The sequence below is a fragment of the Varanus komodoensis genome, unplaced genomic scaffold (assembly GCF_004798865.1).
Source record: "Varanus komodoensis strain SLA01 unplaced genomic scaffold, ASM479886v1 scaffold15, whole genome shotgun sequence".
Lineage (NCBI taxonomy): Eukaryota > Metazoa > Chordata > Lepidosauria > Squamata > Varanidae > Varanus > Varanus komodoensis.
The window spans coordinates 2,323,029-2,340,970 of NW_025335440.1; the positions used below are offsets into that span (position 1 = coordinate 2,323,029).

The 17,942-nt window shown below is 48.3% G+C and overlaps 1 protein-coding gene across 1 annotated transcript in view; it reads right to left on the reverse strand.

Annotated features, from left to right (window-relative positions):
• Positions 1-17,942, reverse strand: part of LOC123020788 (CUB and sushi domain-containing protein 2-like) — a 429,441-nt gene that overhangs the window by 230,257 nt on the left and 181,242 nt on the right. The window contains exons 6-7 of the mRNA XM_044424965.1: positions 12,490-12,614; positions 5,356-5,477 (exon numbers count right to left, since the gene is read on the reverse strand). Coding sequence (XP_044280900.1) covers positions 5,356-5,477; positions 12,490-12,614 — 247 coding nt within the window. The remainder of the gene's footprint in view (positions 1-5,355; positions 5,478-12,489; positions 12,615-17,942) is intronic.

The window sequence follows — 17,942 nt, forward strand, 5'->3', positions numbered from 1 at the left end:
TCCCCCTAACGTAGCATCATGACCCCCTTTCACTGATGCTCAGCACCTGAGCATTGCTGGCACCCCGCTCAACAAAGGGGGTGGTAATCCCAGCACCCCGCCCCCCCACATGGTTTGTGCCTATGCAGGCCAAGCGCATGAACAGACCTACAGTCATTTCTGTTTCCTGAAATCCTTTTACGCATTTTTGCCTAAGATGAAAAAGTCAGGGAGATTCACCTCTACCAAGTATTAATCTGTGCTAAAAGTATTATTAAAAACCATGTAATGATGAAATAATGTAATTAATACAAAGAACAAAGGGTTGTCAAGCGACACACATCATTAGTTAAGGCAGCCATTCAAACAAACTGCATTTTAACAAGTCTGACCCTAATTAAACAGCTAATTACATTTTAGTACACTGTAGACCATAACCTTGTTGAAGAGAAACAAGCTTCTGGAGTTCAAGAATTATTTATGTATCCTTTTTTCTTTCCTCCCCACCCTCACCACTACCATCCTCCTTGCCCTAGATCTGCTTGTGCTTTTAGTTAAAAATGAAAATTATTTAATGAGTCATTAAATAAAAAGAAACCTCCTGGCAAAGGCATGAAATGAGCCTCACCTTTTAAAGCCATAGAAACCAACTACGAAAGCACAAGGAATGCACTGCTGAGGACGGCCGTTAGTTTTGAGATGGACTCAGAAATCGACTGCGGCAGCAGTTGCCTTCTTTGAGCTGTTTCACAGCTTTGGACAATCGAGTGATAAAATCCTGGCCTCTCAGACCTGCTCATGGGGGTGGGTGCTGCAGAGGTCCCACCCAGGCAAGTTTCCACACACCGTTATCCTTCATTGCAAACTTCCCCAACTTGGGGGCTTCCAGAAGTGCTGAACTGTAACTTCAACAGACCTCACCCACTGGCCATTCTGGCTGAGGATTGTGGGAGTTGCAGTCCCACATATTTGGCAGGCATCGGTTTGGGGAAGACTGTTCTTGGGCAGGAATGGCAGCGTTTCAGATTTTTGACTTACCCCTTCCACAACCATTTCCATAAGCTATGCTTGCTGGAGCTGATGGAAACTGTGGGCCAAGACATCTGGAGGGCCATAGGTTGCTATTAGGGATGTGGGCCTGGGACTTTGAAGGATTCCCTGGACTTGGTTCCCCAGACTCTGGTCTGTTTTGTCGCAGTCCTGAGTCCAAGTTGTTGGTGTGCACACTCAGCATTCATGGGACACTTGCCAAGAATCAAGCCCCATGCCCCCGGCATGGAAGAAAGTTGCTCATGTGGGGCTTGCCAGGGATGGGGCCCACACAACTGCCCAAGCAGTGCCCCTCTTCTGCACTAAGGGCAGCTGCGCTGCTGCGCCTGATGCAGAAGAAGTTTGCTCATGCAGGTTCAGCGGGGATGGAGACCCACACTAGCGTGGTCCCTCTTTTGCAGCACATGTAGCAGGTGCTTGTGCTGCTGCATCTGATGGTCACCAGTTGTGCAGCCTTTGCTCCACGACTGTTTGAGGACATGGTCTCATCTCAGTTCACCTTGTAAAACTGGGAGCGGAGGAAGACAGGGGAAGTCTGAGGATGGTAGAAGGATGGATTCCAGTGGGTTTCATCCCAACTGGAGTTGCCAGCCCCTGAGCCATGGCTACATAATTTGCTAGTCATCTGAGCATAGGATGCTCCTTGCATGGAACCACATGAGATGTTTCTCGAGCCCAGTACTGCCTTCTCTGTGCTAGCACTGGTTCTCTGAGAATGGAGGTACAAGGAAGGGTCTTTCAGCACCAACTATTGTCTTGGGACGCAGCAAAACTCAAACTCATTGAGCATTTCCAAATTAATGCACAAAGCTCAAACTGTCTCCTATCTGTATTGGAATCCAAGCCTTGGGTAGAATTTTCCAAATGTACACATCAACTCTACAAATTTTCAAAATGTAGCCATTTTTCTCTCAATTGCTAAACCATGTTTTGCTGCAGTTGATTTTGCTGCATACAACGCGTCACATTGTATGATCCAAAAGGGGCGGCAGATTGTAGATTACATTTGGGTCTGCCAAATGGGAGGTGCGAATGGTAGAAATTAATGTCAAAAATAAATTGAAAGGAATCTCTCACCCATCTCTAACACCAGCCACCCAAGGAAATTTGCTTGGAAGTGCTGGGGGTTGGGACATACTGTAAGAAATCTACTCCTAGCTTATAATGGGGGCCACATCTAATGCTCATGTGCATGTGAACGAGGAAGTGAGAGCGAACACCTGCCAAGCCTGGGGACTATTATACCAGTCGGGCTCCTCATCCGTCCTAGCTTTCCTTTTTCAATCATAGGAGTTATCTGTGGTGCTCCATGGTAGTGAACCATTTTGGGGAATAGAAGATCAGCACCATGGACAGTTCCTATAAGGTTGAAAGGAATAGCTGCAATTCATGCTGAGCCCCTCTGATGCAGAGTCACTGGCTGTCCCTGAAGATAAGGGCTTATATCTCTAGTGTCTGCCTTCTTATCTGGGACTCACCTATCTTAGGAAATAGATTCAGACTACCTAGATAAGACTGCTTGCTCTCTGTACATCTGCCCTGCTAAACACAGTCTTCTTTCTTCACACAGTATCATCTTTCAGGTATATGTTTCTGCAAGCCCTGCAGAAGCTCCTAAGGGCAGTCAAGTGCTAAAAGGAATTTGTTTGTCTTCCTCCTCCTCCTCCTCTCCCCGCCTTCCTTCCTCATCTGTCCAAGCAAAGAAGCCCGTGGGACCACATGGAAAACCCTCAGCCATTTAAACACTAGGAAAGACATCAGGCTCCAGTGGGGCAACAGCATATCTCACCAACAGCAGCAAGCTCACAGGCCATAAGTGGGCTCCACTGCACTTCACTGCTATCCATCAGTAAGAACTTGGATCAGCCATCGGATTCACTGAAACAAGGACAAGGAGGACCTTGTGCAGGGACCTTGGGCGGGTTTGCATGTCTAGCTGAGTGCCAGGGTAGCAAAACAGTCCCAGCAAGGAGCACTATTTCTACTCCTCTGTCTCCCGCAACTCCCACAACCCCCCCCCCCCCCATTTGGGCTGCAGGAGCTACCAACCCCCTCTGGAAGAAAAAGACCCTTTCCCTTGAGAAGTCTTGGTGCTTGTTCATGCTGGTGCCGCTCATTCCATTGCAGCCCCCTCCATTTCCTCCCCAAAGTGTCACATCTTTAAGTTTAGACTGTAATAGACCCCCAATAAGCTTATTTTTCATAGAGCACCTGGCAATATTTGGCACCTCACAAATCAGGAAAGAAGCAGTCGTGTTAGTCGCAGTGGCCACTGTTGTAAGGTTTGCCTACATGCTTTTGGGGGAACACTTGGGCTGTATTACCATACAAACACAGCCCCAAACCCACACCAGAATGAGAGACAAAGCACTGAATCTTCCCTTCTGTAGGCACCCCACCAGAACAGGCAAAGCAGGTGGCCCAGGAAGGGGCACTCAGGAATTCTGAGTTCCAAGGAAGAAGCATTTCCACACTGACTGCTCCACTTGCAACCTGACGCGGTGCAAGGAAAGGCATTGCATGTGTGTGGCTGTAGGTTGCATTTTGTCCCCTAGAGAGATCCTTGAGATGCCTGGCTTGGCTGACTGCCTCTCCCTTTCTCCTCCGGTCTCAGCAGCCCCGTGACCCCCCCCCCCCCATGCTTGTCCTGAACAGGGAAAAGTAGCAATTGGTCATGGTATGGCTGCCCCTTGCTGCGTCTTTCATTACTTCAAGGGCAGAGGAGGGACTGGAGGAGAAAAGACGCTTCTTGGGCTTTCTTCAGTCAAAACCACAGAGACGTTCTGACCATTCCTGAACCTTCCATTGCAGTCAATCTTCCACTGTAATCATCAGTCTAGAGGAAACTGCTTTTCACCAGGCACTGACTGCTTCATCTATGAGAGTAGCTCAGTAGGAGTTGCTCCCAAGGGTCTCAGATGGGGCTTTCCCCAGCTCTACCTGGAATTGCTCTGGGACCTTCTGCGTGCAATGCATGAGCTCTTCTGCAGCTGAGCTTTGCGCCTTCCTCAGGCTAAATATTGTTTGCACCCAAGAATGTCCTATGTGCATCAATGAACAAATACATATGGGTAGAGGCAATATGGTCAGGACAGCGTCACCTCTGTATTATTTTGATGCTGAGCCAAGGAGACCCAAATTATGTGTCGAGAAAAGGCAATCTCTAAAGGCTACATCAGCTTGCTTAGCCTGTCTGCATAATTTTCCCTGTGTTACATGATGGACTCTGCATTGATTTCACCTGATTTGCATAACAGAGGAGGGCACGGATCACTGTAGGGCACAGGAATCCATAAACAGCCCCTTTCCTCCAGCTTGCAAATTTCAGGAGGCACCACCTATATATTCCATTTATTCACAGAATAAACAGGTTGAAGTACTCCTAACAGAATAATAATAATAACAACAAGAAGAACAAGAACAAGAACAAGAACAACAACAATCCCACAGCAATAAAGGTATACAGAATTTTTCAAACTTAACTTCAAGGCCCCGGGGATAAGAAATCCCTTACTTACTTTGAAAGGAAAGCCAGAATTTCTGGGAAGCAAACAATGGCTGGAAAGGGCACGTGTGCTAGATGGAGGTGGGAGTCAGAAAAGGAGGAAAGGGCGGCTGGCGGTAGATGAATGTATGGAGCAGACTGACGGGGCAAGGAAGTGACAGGTGTGTGGCAAAAGACAGGTAGCCAGAAGTAGCCAGCTTTGAGTATAATGGATTCGCAATGTAGGCAGTGAGTGACAGGTTGCCTCAACAATGGAAAGGAAAGATTATTTCCCTGAGTCATTTTTCTGAGTCATACCAAATTCTTTTGGAATTCCTCAGAATATTCTGCCTAAGTAAGAACTACCAAATCCAGCTGAAGGAGTGATGATGCTGATGATAACTGGGGTTCATTGTGCCCTTCTGAGCTATTTTTAAACCTTGGCAAACAGGGACTTGTTTGCACGCACCTCTTTCCTTAAGATGCTTGTGACTTCTCCTCTCATTTGCCAGCTGGTTGTATGAATGTTTCCAGGCTGGCCAAACACCAAATATAAATCTTTGCTGCTTGTTCTGCCATCTTCTGCTCGCTCTCCGTGCTACAGGATTTGCTTCTGGGTGCATTCCGCCTCCCTGCTGCCCCGTGCTGGACTCTTGAAGCTCTGTGCATTGTTTTGGCAGCATATGAAAAACTCATTGCTGAATCGCATTTCCTGGATTGACCTGAGTTCAGAAACCCCACAGCTGCGGTGGCCCCGACTCTGAAAGTCTCCCCCACTGACCAGCTTCCCTCCAAGGAGGGCATCCCTTCAGCCCCCCAAAGATGCACCCATGAAGACCTACCTTGGCTGGGTTGACTGCTGTAATCACCCACACGCAATAGGCATTGTTATCATACTGGACAGGATAGTTGGGAGATGTGATAACGCCGCTGGGGCCTCGGAGGTATGTGTCACACATCCTAGCTGTGGGGGTGGGAAAAAGAAGAAAGAGGAAGGAGCGTGTGTGGAGGGAATTCTTAGCTTGGGATGCTTAGCCCCTTGTTAAAGGACCAAGAAGGAACAGGCTGGAAGACTAATTTTTCTGCCCTCCAGCAACCAAGTCTCTGAAACTCAAATGCAGTGGGCTTGAAGGCATCTAAGACCGTCTGTTCTACATTCACAGGCTGTGTGAACCACCAAGTAAATGCATCCCCGGAAGCCATGCACGGAGAGACACAGGGGCTCCATAGCCGCTGTGATTGGGCTGGGAAAGCAGAGAAGGTTAAGCTGCTGGCAGACCAAATTCTCAGGGACTGGACTTGGTTGGGTCACAACTTAGGCTTGTGTTTGCCTTCAGATGTTGCTTTAAGGCAGGTTCAACTCGTGCTCGAACCTCACATGTCAAGTCACAAACAGAACAGCCACATAAGCAAAAGAACAGAAAAAGATCTATACACACTTGGCCTGTAAGGCAGGTGCAACTGAAGGAATATTGAACCATGAAAACAAAAGCAAAAGCAAAATGATCTACCCACTAAAGCAGATCAGCCAACCCAATGTGCATTTGTGGGGAAGTTTAGGGAGCTGAAGATTGTCTTCCCTTCTTCTCCCCAACCTCATCTAGTCTGCAGTCCTGGACTTACCTGGGAGTGCAAACTCCATTGAACTCAGCTGAGCTTACTTCTAAACATTTTAGATACTAAAATAAATCAAACTATTTCTAAACATACTTCTCTTGGTTTTAGAGATACCCCACTGTTTTGTGGCTGAATTTAAGTACAATTGTGTAACATCGATCTATGACCTCTAACTTCGTAACCAGAAGGGCTAAAAAAGCAGAAGTATTTATTTGTCTTATACCAGGGTGAGCAACTTGTAGATGTTTTGACCTAGAACTCCTGCCCTCCCTCACCATTGACTGTGCTGGCAAGGAATGCTGGGGTTTGTAGGCAAAAGCATCTGGGGGTCTTGTCTTAAAGAGCTAAACTGAAACTGACAGTAAATATAACTGGGATTGTGCAGGAGGCGGCAAAACCATGAAGAAGGGGGAACAGAATGGAGCAACTGGAAGAGAGTATGGCTGGCAAGCTGGAATCCTGAATGGCAGGGCCAAATGCATCAAAGATAGGACTACCACATGATGGGGATTACATAAGCAGAGCTGGCTGGCGCAGGGGGTCAGACTAGAACAGGGAGGCCCCTGCAGAGTTGCTTTGTTTCTATGTATGACTCCTCACTGTGATGCTTCGTTGCAGGCCCCGCTTGTAGAAACAAACCTGGCTTTATGCTCATCAGCACACTAGTAGCATCACTAGCATCAGCCTATTTACCTTAGCTAGTTTTTTAAAAAGAAAAGAAAAATTAAGGGATTTCCTCATTCTCACAATAAAAAATGAAGCCGGAATAAAGGGAAAGGGCACATGGCACACAAGAGTCAGGGTATGTAGGACAAATTGCCCTAGAAAGAGGAATGTCTTCAGCAGCAACATAAATATAGAAAGAGACAACAGGGTCCTTCCATCAGAAGCCGGGGTTTTCCCTCACCCCAGCCCCAGAAATGGCCGAGAGAGCATGAAAAGGTGGAGACAAGAACTGGAAAAGAACTGCTGGGGGAGTGGACTGAATGTGAGTAGCAGAAATTTTTAGGAACAGAAGGACATGGGACAATCTTCCCCAGCCTGGATGCTGGCTAGGGCTCTCTTCTTCTCCTTTCAGGCGTGTAAGAAAGAGCACTGCAGGCGTGTAAGAAAAACCACACTGGACCAGCCCAGGGGCAATCCCGTCTGCTCACTCAGGGGACAACCAGCTGCCCAGAGAAGGAATCAAAGTGGGACAGGAGCACATCAGTGCCTGCCCTTCTGTGCATGTCCTCCAGGAATGACATGTCCAGGCACACTGCCTCAGATGCTGGGGATCAGACAGTTCCAGTCCATGGAATTGTCTAATTCCCTTTTAAAGCCATCTAAAAGTGTGATCATCACGAGAACTTCTGAGTGCAGCTTGGGAAAGGCTGAAATGAAGCAAGGTGCTCCAGGTGTACAGATGAGAGACATGTGGAAAGGAAATCATTAAAAGAGTGATAAGGGTTCGGGGAGAGGGTGGAATAGGGGATGAGCAGGAAAAATGGGAAACGCACTTGCGCACACGCACACACAGATAGGCACACACAGCCCTTTGGCACCCGGCGAGTAGGTCATGTGGGGGGAATCTGGTCCAGAGAACAGTTCATGATACTCCAGAAGTTCACAGCATGAAGTCACTGAATCTATGAGGGAGGGTGAGATGGTGCTGGGCAGTCACATTGCAACAGGACTGCTGATGCCTCCTGGTGGCCGTGTTTTTGCATGGCCCTATTGAAACACACAAGGCAGGTGTCGAGTGTGGGCATAGTGGGCACCTGCATGGGCCCACAGCCCCGTAGGGCCCACTGTCAAGAGCTGCTCCTCCTCTCGCTCTGGCCTGGGTAACGGGGGTGGGAGACGGATCGTCAGCCCCAGCCTCCTTACTCCCTGCCTGTCAAGCAAACAAAGGGTAGTGAGGCTGAGAAAAAGTATAAGGGGCAAGGGCAGCTAGTGACCGTGGTGGTGAGAAGGAGCTTTCCTTGAGGAGAGGAGCTTCTGAGGCCGTCTTGGCCCAGGCTTTCAACGCCCGGAAGGCAGGGCTGTGCACCCAGAGCCAGGCCTACAGGGCTTTCCATAGAAGTGGCACGCTTGCACAGCCCACCTTCCTGCAGGCATGGAGGAGCTCCCCGGAGCATGGACCAGGGGCATCTTGGGACCAATGTCAAACACATGCGCTCCATGGGATATGACCTCACTCCCCTGCCCTTATTGTTTGGTGAATGGGAGACTGGGGGTGGGTGGGGTGAAGATCTCAGAAAGAGAATCCTGGCATGAGTCACACGGCCATTCAGGGAGGGTTAGCCCAGTTAGTCCAAAGCATTCAACTGGCTCTCTCCTCCCTGGTCCATCTACATGCAGAAGTCAACTTGATTGCCAGCCAAATCCTACTTCAGTATTGGAGATGGGATCATGTCTTCTGCTGTACCCAAGAGAAGTTTAATGGACTCAGTGGTAGCTGCACCGCCCCCAGTCCAAACATCGGCCAATAGAGCTGGCTGCTCCACTTTGCCTTATATGAGCAGGAGGGTCTTCCTCACTGGTCTGGCAGGTCTCCTTGTAGTCCCTCTCCCTTGGCCATAGAATCATAGACCTATATAAGAGCTGCAAGGGTCCCAAAGGCCTGCCCAGTGTATGTCTCCAAGTCAAGCATTACTTTCATGAATGCCTCCAGGGGGGGAGGGTCCATGACCCCCAAGATCATTGGTTCCATCACTGCATTGCTCTAACAGCCAGGGGTGTTTCCTGATGTTCAGATGGAATCTGGCTTTCTTGCAACTTGAGCCCATCAATCCATGTCCTGCTCTCTGGGATGATTGAGGAGACATCCTGGCCCTTCTCTAATTGAGACCACCTTTCAAATACCTGAAGAGTATTCAGTCTTTCCTCAGTTATTCCCACGCCATACATGCCCCGCCTTTTCAATCTCTCCTCACAGGGTTTTGTCTCCAGTTCCTGAAACATCCTTGTTGCCTCCTCTGAACCTTTCTAGTTCATCTGCATCTTTCATCAACTGTGGTGCCCAGAACTGGACACAGTACTCCAAATGGGACCTAATCAGTGCTGCATAAAGAGGAACAAGTACTTCACATGATTTGGAAGTGATACTTCCATCAATGTAGCCCAAAACAGCATTTGCCCTTCTTATAGCAACATCACATTGTTCAACTTGAGATCTACAACAGTTCCAAGATCCACATCACTAGCAGTTAACACCAGAATGGATGGCGGTCATCCTGATAAATTTCTGCCTGACATCCCCCAGTTTAGGAATTGTGCTGGCCCTGAGGCCTGATATGAACGGAACATGAGAGGTTCCTGTTTTCTCATTTTGGTCCTAATCAGATAACGTGCATTGCCCGACAATGAGCTCTCTGCATTTCCGACATGGACTGCAGCCTTTGACTGACCCCCTGTATGTTTCTTTCTGGTGTTATGGTGGAAGCACAAGCTGTACAAAAGAAGAAATGCCGATCTGAAGCTGCTGCCCAAATCATCCTGCCCTGCCCTTAATCACAGGGGAGCTGCTGTATGCTGAACCAGGCCATTGGTCCACTTACATCAATGTACTGTGGACATTGATGAGGTTCAGATAACTGCACCCAAGGCTTGAGGATGGGTTGTAGATCAGCTGCCATTGAGGTGGAGGTGGCTGTTGACATCACTTACAATGTTCCTGAACCCAGCCACGCTAAGTAACCATAGTCTCTTAACCATGAACAACCAATGAGGCGAGTCCATGGTTTGCTCTTGGCTTGTGAACTGTGAGTTGTTCATGGTTAGCAAACCCTGGATTGTTATTGTGTCTGGGTTGAGGCAACCTGATAGCCTGTATTTCAAACTTGGTCTGCTTTGTACAATGGGATTTAGGTGAACTGTCCCTCTATGTCTTCCCAAAGTCAGAGAAGACTGCGACCAAGGTGCATACACCTTCACACTACAGAGGCTTGGTTGCATGAATGAATGCGAGCAAAAGGAAGGAAGGGATGTCTGTATGTTTCACACGAGAGCATTAGGAACATGCAGAACCGAGGGGTTAAGACTAACCAGCAGCACCCCTGTGTCTGATGGATCTTTGAGGACTACCCCAGGATGAGAGAGCGGAGCAGAGGAGAGACCAGCTGCTGCAGGTGACAGGCTCTCTGGTCGCCACTGTCGGCCTTTTGTACTCTTGGGGCGACTGTTTGCAGTTTGCATTGATCACTAATGCCCCCGTGCATAGGTAAGGTTTACCTTGGCTTACCCATTGCCAATACATAATAATTGATATGATGCTGCAATTACTGATTTTGCCTAAACTGCAGCTAATCCCAACTGTTATAATGCTGGCACTCATTCATTATTTTATTATTTACTATTAATTTAAAACTTTTATGTGCCGTCACCACATGTCTCGGCATTAAGGGGTGGGCTGTTTCTATCGCTGTGATACAATTCTGGTAACTGATGCATTTGTAGGTTTTCTTTTATGGCTGTAACCCTCCCAGTGAATTTTGGTACTTGGGTGGTGTAGCAATGTCATAAATGAAGTAACAAATCAGTCAAGTGGTCTTCAAGGTGCGCAACTCCAACAGGGATTGACCTCCACAATGGTAACAAGAGCCTCTAAGTTAGCTAGCCATGAAACCTTGATGAAATTTTCCACGGAACTGTGCAGGGCATCTTTTGATGGGGCAGCTGGGGAGCATCCACAAGAACCAATATACACAGTTGTCCCCAGTCATCTGTCCAAGATCTTGGAGACTTGAGGTGGACTTTGGGGGTTCTCCTCACCCTGGCTTTCCTGACAACCTTTCACTACAGCCAACAGTGACACAAGGACTCCAGAGTACTGCTGGAGGAGAAAAACTCTGGACAGAGCTACATCCATTGATGTAAATAAGTTCCCAGGTTTTCTCCCAAAGCCTTAAAGCAACCACTGGCCAGCATTACATACTGGGGATATCTGAAGGCCAAAAAACAAGATCTCCCAAGGACAAGTAACCAGATGACTGCCAGCTTTCTCAACATACTACAATTGTAGGCTGCCTTAACCGCTTTTCTAACTGCAGAAAGGTGAGATGGAACTCAATCAATAAATGAATTGTCAGAAAGGCTGGGATTTTGCATCTGGAAGGATTTTTAATGAAATATACAAATCTAGTTTATCTGTCTAACTGATCTGATTAGTAATATCATAACGGTACGGTAAGTTTTCCCTTATTCCAAATGAAACTGCTATGGATTTCATTTACGGAGTCGGATATTTATGTAAAATGTTCTCTTAGGCTGATTTAATTCGTTCAGTTTGGCTTCAGAGTATCAGCAGGGACTCTAGAAGCTTGGCAGACGGAGTGCCAAGCAGATGTCAAGAGAAAGGAAGGGGCAGAGCTGCACAAACGCTGCAGGAAAGCTTCGAAATGGCCCATGATGGAAAGATCCAGAGAAGGGAGTTTGCTTGCTTGCTTGTTTCGTAAAGGGTCACGGGCCCTGTTGGGCCTCAAGGTCATCACCACATTATGGGGCAGGGACAAGAGCAGCCAGGACACACAGACTCCAGTTCCTGTCCTTCTGAACGCCCCAGCACAAGTTCATCTTGTCCTTTGCTGTTCTCAGAGACCCCAAGAAGAGTACACGTGTGCCTAATGAGACAAAGGCACTCCGATATTGTGGTTAAATTGGTCTTTGTGGTGGACAATGGAATAACCCTACCGGGCTGGCATTGGGCAGTTCCCTGAAAGTCAGCTAACGCCACAACCTCTTCATGGCAGCATATGGAACTCAAGTTGCACAGTAAAGCATTTCCTCAGAGCACCCAAGGAGCTGGATATTGACTCTTCAGCACTCAGTGGCCCATGAAACTTCCATCTCTTTTGGTTTTGCCAGAGGACGATGAACTTGGGAGATCGCACATCATACCTGTTTGGATTCCCAAGGTCACTGTGTCCAATCTCTCTCCCTCCCCACTCCAGCTGAGTGGAGAAAATCCCAGTTAGAAATTTGGAACACTTAGAAATCTGGTGCCAGTTCCTGGAATTTGAAGCCTTTTACAAGACATCCTGCCTGAGATGAGGGGAAAAGTTGGGCACTGGGAGACGTAGGGTGTGTCCCGCCCTCATTCAAGGAAACTGCGTCTTGTATCTTGAGAGACTCCAGAGAGTCCAGAAGAACAAACACGGAGAAACCAAGGCGGCATGAATAGCCAGCCAAGGTTCTCAGCAAGGGGGTTATTGGATGCTATCTTGCAAAAGGGACCCCGACGGGGTGAGCTTGATTCGGTTCACAGCATCCTCTCTCCCCCTTTTCCTTGCATATAATGAACCCCTGAGAAGGTGGAAATTGAAACCAATTTCCTGCCCAACCGGGAGGGTTCACCACTGCGCAGCTGCTCGTCTCACCTCTACACACTGGCCTCTGGTCACTCCAGGCTGCACTCATGCCGCTCAGTCTCTTACAGGTGATGCTTTTGGAGCCCTGCAAATCATAGCCCTCATTACAGGTGAACTGGACACTGGAGCCCAACCTGGAAGACAGAAAACATTGTTCTTTCAGCCTCAGAACATGGGTCATCCCTGATAACAGAGTTTGGGATGATCTTGTTCTGATGTTTAATCTGAATATCACTCCTTGCATTGGCTATTTGTGGTAGGTTATAGGGTGGGCAACCAACGCAAGAAAGCAACATTGTTTAAGGAAAGCCACTGGCATTTCTCCCAGCCTGCCTGGGAGAAGGATTGGCCCACGGGATATGAGCTGCCGCACCCACAAAGTTTGGTGAGCCTGTAGTCCAAGGAGCTTCCTTTGGAGTAAGGAACTGAGTGCCCTGCCTGCAGCTGATGCAGAGATGGTGCAGTCGGGGGCTGCTCTGGGTGGATCTCCCCTGGAGACCCTCCCGGCATACAAAGGAAGAGGCAGCTGCTCTCCAGGGGCTACTGAGTCAATGCTTAGCTTTATCGGCCAAAGCCAGCCCCTTGCACTGTGACTTCAAAAGAAAAAGGAACTGCTGCATATGCTAGAGTGTGTCCAAGAGGGTGCTCTAGCAAGCACACAAGGAAACAAAAATTAGTGTTGCCCTGCAAAAAAGATGCAATGAAGACCCTGATTCTAGAGAGCTGGTGTGCAGGGTCATGGAAGAAGCCAGGTACTTACAATGCCTGCACATTTCCCAGCATGCATGTGCAGAAGTGGCCCCTTGATCTGGGAAATCTAACATGTGAATACCATTGCCTTGGTATATACACTCATTCCTTAATATTCCCTTAGCATCTCTTATTTCGATATCTCCATCTATTTATATCTATCAATATGTACACACACACACACACACACACACACACAGAGTTCCTATTGTGACCTTAAGCTGGAATCTGAGATGTGTCTGCTCAAAAGTAAGCCCTATTGAATTTAATGGGGCTTACTATCAAATAAATGGAGCCCAAATTTCACAATTCTTTCACAGTATATTTTAGTGGTACATGTAATGTTTGTGGGATTTGTTGGTTAGGACATTGGGAACTGACTCTGTGGATTTCAATGGGGCATTTTCTCGGCAATCCTGGATACTTGCATCGCTGAATCTGCCCAAACACCAGGACAAGGGCCCTTGGGGATCAGTGCAACCTCATGGTTTGCTGGCACAGTAATCAGTTCATTGTGGGTTTCCCAGTACAACACACAAAAACAAGCAGTAAAACTCGGGGAGACTCCTGCCTGAGGTCTTGGAGAACTCTGCCTAGTTAGGAATGGCCAAAAGCACAACATTCAGCCTCAGATTCTTCATCAAACCACATTTCTCCTTGGTTGTGTTCCTGAATTTGAACATATCCCCATCCTTTTTTCCCCATTTGGGCAAATTGCACACTTTTAAAAGTGCAACATTTAAAAAGTACACATGCACACACATTTAAAATGCATTTTCAAATTAATTACTTTAAATCCACTTTTTTTTTTTTTAGAAATGCACATTTTACCTGGCTAGAAATTCACATCTCTCCCTCAAAGATATATAGATTTAAGGGGGATTTGCATCTGTGTTGGAAAATGTGAACTTTTGGTGGGCATTTTCTGGGAATTGTGTTCCTGCTGGTGTTTGCCTTTGGGCCAGCAGACCGCCTGTGGCAGCAGGGGCTGCAAAGGGAAACGGCCTCCTTTCGCATCCCGGCCCGCGGTCACAGCCAGGCCACTGGCTCGCATGGCCACTGACTCAATGCCACATCAAGTGGTTCTGTGTGCCCCATGGATCATAAATGGATCGTGGCTGCCAAGTGAGGCCTTTTCTTCTTCCAACCCCCTCTCATCCCACGCTTGATGTTCCTGTTCCTTTTGTTTGGACCATATTTCAGGAGGAGGTGGGTGGATTGGGGTGCAAACGGAAATATACTTTTAGCAAGCAAAACAGTAACCAGCAGAAAAGTAAAAACTGAATATCGATTGACACCCACCCACCCTGCTGCCCCACTCACACACACAACCTGGCTTTCCTTGCAGAAAAAGGCAAGAGGTGGCAAAGGTGGGAAGCAGGCCCCTTCAGCGACTGCAAAGCCAAAGCAGCCCCCGGGGCTGGCTCCCACGGGCGGGCGGCCTGCCTGCCAGCGCTTGGGGAAGGCTGCCGCCAGCTGCAGTATCAACGGACGGCAACAGCCCATGCTTGGTCTGAGGCTCCGTGTCAGCTCTGACTGCCACGCTTGGTCTGAGAGACAGACTGCTCGGTTCCCAAAGGAGCAGTGGCCATCTGTTAATGGACCTGAGCATGTGTGAGCCAGCCCAGAGGTCGGTGCGCGAGAAGTGAGGGAAATCAACTCTGTGATTTCCAGGAGCCAGGCACAGCTGACTGTCCCTGAGATTCCTGAGTTTAAAGCTACCCCCTGCCCTTCATGTCTCCCCTTGATGAGGCAGACTTCTAGCAACAAAGCAAAACAAAAGGTGAAGAGAGAGGGGGAGGGAGAGGGAGAGAGAAGCTTCTCAAAGTGTAACTGCAGAATGGCAAGATGCTGTGTCCATTCAGCCAGTGGTCGTTCTTCACTTAAAACAAAACATTAAAAGACAGGTTGTTTGATATGCTGCCCACATGGCAAAGGGTAAAACTGAGGGCAGAACTGAGCCCTGGAAGTTATGTTTTCTGGCTCCCAGTTCTGGGGTCCACTAGGGTCAGTCGCAGAATCAGACCTGGAGATTCCACTTAATTCGACACGGGCAGCTTCCCCGGCTTTGGTTTTAACAGAGCTGAATACAACTTGGTTAAGCTGGATCGGTTCTCTGGACCCATTTCAATCAGACTTTCAGACAGGAGATAGTACTGAGCCTCCTTTAATCCTCGTGGTGGATGACCTACGCCAAGAATTGGCTGAGGGGGAGCGGGTGGTCCTACAAGTTCTCCGGGACTTGTAAGCAGCTATGGGTGCATTAACCACGGTATCCTTCTGAACCATCTGGAAGGTCCCAGAGTGCACTCGTGCGCGAGTGTGTGCATGCACTTTCTCCAGTGGCTTTAGGCCTTTCTGAGGCCCAGACGCTAGGACTCTAGGCTTCCTTCCTGGCACTGCTCCATCGGCCTCGTGTGTCTCACAAGTCATGCCCTGTCCCCACATTATTTAACCTCTAAATGAAACTCTTTGGGGAGATGATCCGAAGCACTGGCATCAGGTGCCATCCATATGTTGGCAATGTTTGTTACATGACTTCGGGGAAGCAGTCAATATATTTGAATGTTGCTTAAGTTCAGTAATGGCTTCGGTGATCGTGAACAAGCTGAGATCCAATCCATGGACGACGGGTGTTGTTGGTCAGAAGCAAGCCTGATTTGGGGATGGGGATTCAACCTGCTGTGGATGCAGGCATGTCTTCTTTGAAGCAGCGGGTTCATAGCTTGACAGCTTTCCTGCATCCTGCCCTGTTCCTGGCTTATAAGGCTGGAAAGGAGCATGTTTGCTCTGCTACTTTAAGTGCCCCAGCTGGGGCTATTTCTCAGCCAGTATCTGGGAGCAGTTTTCCAAGCCTTGGTGGCACCATGCTTAGCCTATCATGATGCGCTCTGCATGGGGCTACCCAGAAATGCCCATTACTGCAAAATGTGGCAGCCAGGTGGTACCTGGGACAAGGTAGCATGGACCAGGGGCCAGTGTGTTTGGGCTTGGCCTTCAGAGCCCTCGCTGCCTCAGGGTCTGGTTATGTGAGGGACCTCCTGTCTCAGGACGAACTCGCTCCACCCTTAAGACCTGCTGGAGAGGCTCCTCTGAAGACACCCCCTGCCTGAGAAGGGCTGGCACTCACGCTGCTCTCTGGAAGGCCCTCGCCCAGGATGTCTTAAACTGCCAAGCTTGTTGCCAAGGAGGTAGCACTCTTCCTACGTTCAGGAAGAAGGTCACAGCATCTTTTTCATTTGACTTGTTTGCAGAGCAGGATCCTGTGTGACTCAGCTGACAGTGAAATTGATGCGGAAAGGCCTCCCAGCCAGTTGTAGCTGAAGGAAGTTAAATGCAGATGTGGCCATCCCAGTACCATTGCAGTGTCTTAGGGAGTCTGGCAGAGACCAGCACTGCGTTGTTGCTCTAGCTATGATTATGTGATTATGCTCTTGCTGCTGCTGCATGGCATTTATACCCACCCCCCCTGCAAGGAACCCAAGAAGGCTTCTCCCCCTCTTCATTTTATCCTCACAAAAGCCCTGTGAGGTGAGCTAGCCTGAGAGTTCATGACTAGCCCAAAGTCATTTGGTGAACTTCACTGCTGAGAGGGGTCTAGACCATGGATCTGTCAAGTTCTGGTCAAACCCTTTGCACCAGGCCAGCCCTCATGTTCTGTGCCTGCTGAAAAATCTTTTATTTCAGCAGGACATCCTTGGTTGACCAGTCAATGCCTCTTTACTGGAATACTCTTTTAATGGAATGCCTCTTAATGGAATTACTGGAATGCCTTATTCTCCTTGTCTTTTTTATGGCTCATCTCTGTGAAACCAGGTTAGAAGTGGAGTGGTATATAAAAGAGGGTACTCATGCTATGGTAACTTCCTAACTGTATTATTGTAACACATTCTGTGTGGGGCTGCCCTTGAAGACGGTCCAGACACTCCAATTGGTTCAGAATAGAGCTGCCAGGGTACTAACAGAGACCAGCAGGTATTCACATATAACACCGGTCCCCCATTGCTTACACTGGCTTCCAATCGAAACCTGGGCCCAATTTAAGGTGCTGGTGATGACCTATAAAGCCCTAAATGGCTTGGGTCCTGGATACCTGAAGGAGCGCCTTCTGCCCTGTGTGCCCTCCCACCCCTTGAGATCTGAGTCAGAGGCCCTCCCCTGGGAGCCGTCCTTGAAAGAGATCAGGAGGGTGGCTACCTGGAGGAGGGCCTTCTCTGTGGTGGCACCCCGACTGTGGAACACGCTCCCCAGAGAGGCTCGCCCGGCACCAACACTTCTTTCCTTTTGGCATCAGGGGAAAACCTTTTTATTCTCCCAATATTTTAATTGTTAACCTGTTTTAATGGGTGGTTTTATATTTAACATTGGATGTGGTGCAACTGCTACCCTTATTTCTATTTTTATTCTATTTTATGAATCTGTTGTGAATGGTCCCAAGACGTTTGTGAAGGGATGGTATAGAAAAGTTTTAAATAAATAAATAAATAAATAAATAAATAAATGTTGTAAATAAATAAATAAGATCGTGGACCAATGTGGCCAATACACCCCACATATATAACCAGCTACAGAGGGGAACCCTTTTAAATAACTGGTGGGGGGCATTTGGACATGTCCAAATATGAGATGGATGGACTCTGTAAAGGCAGCTGACTAGGGCTGTGAAGGACAGGACTTTCTGGAGGGCTTTCACTCATCGGGTGACCACCAAC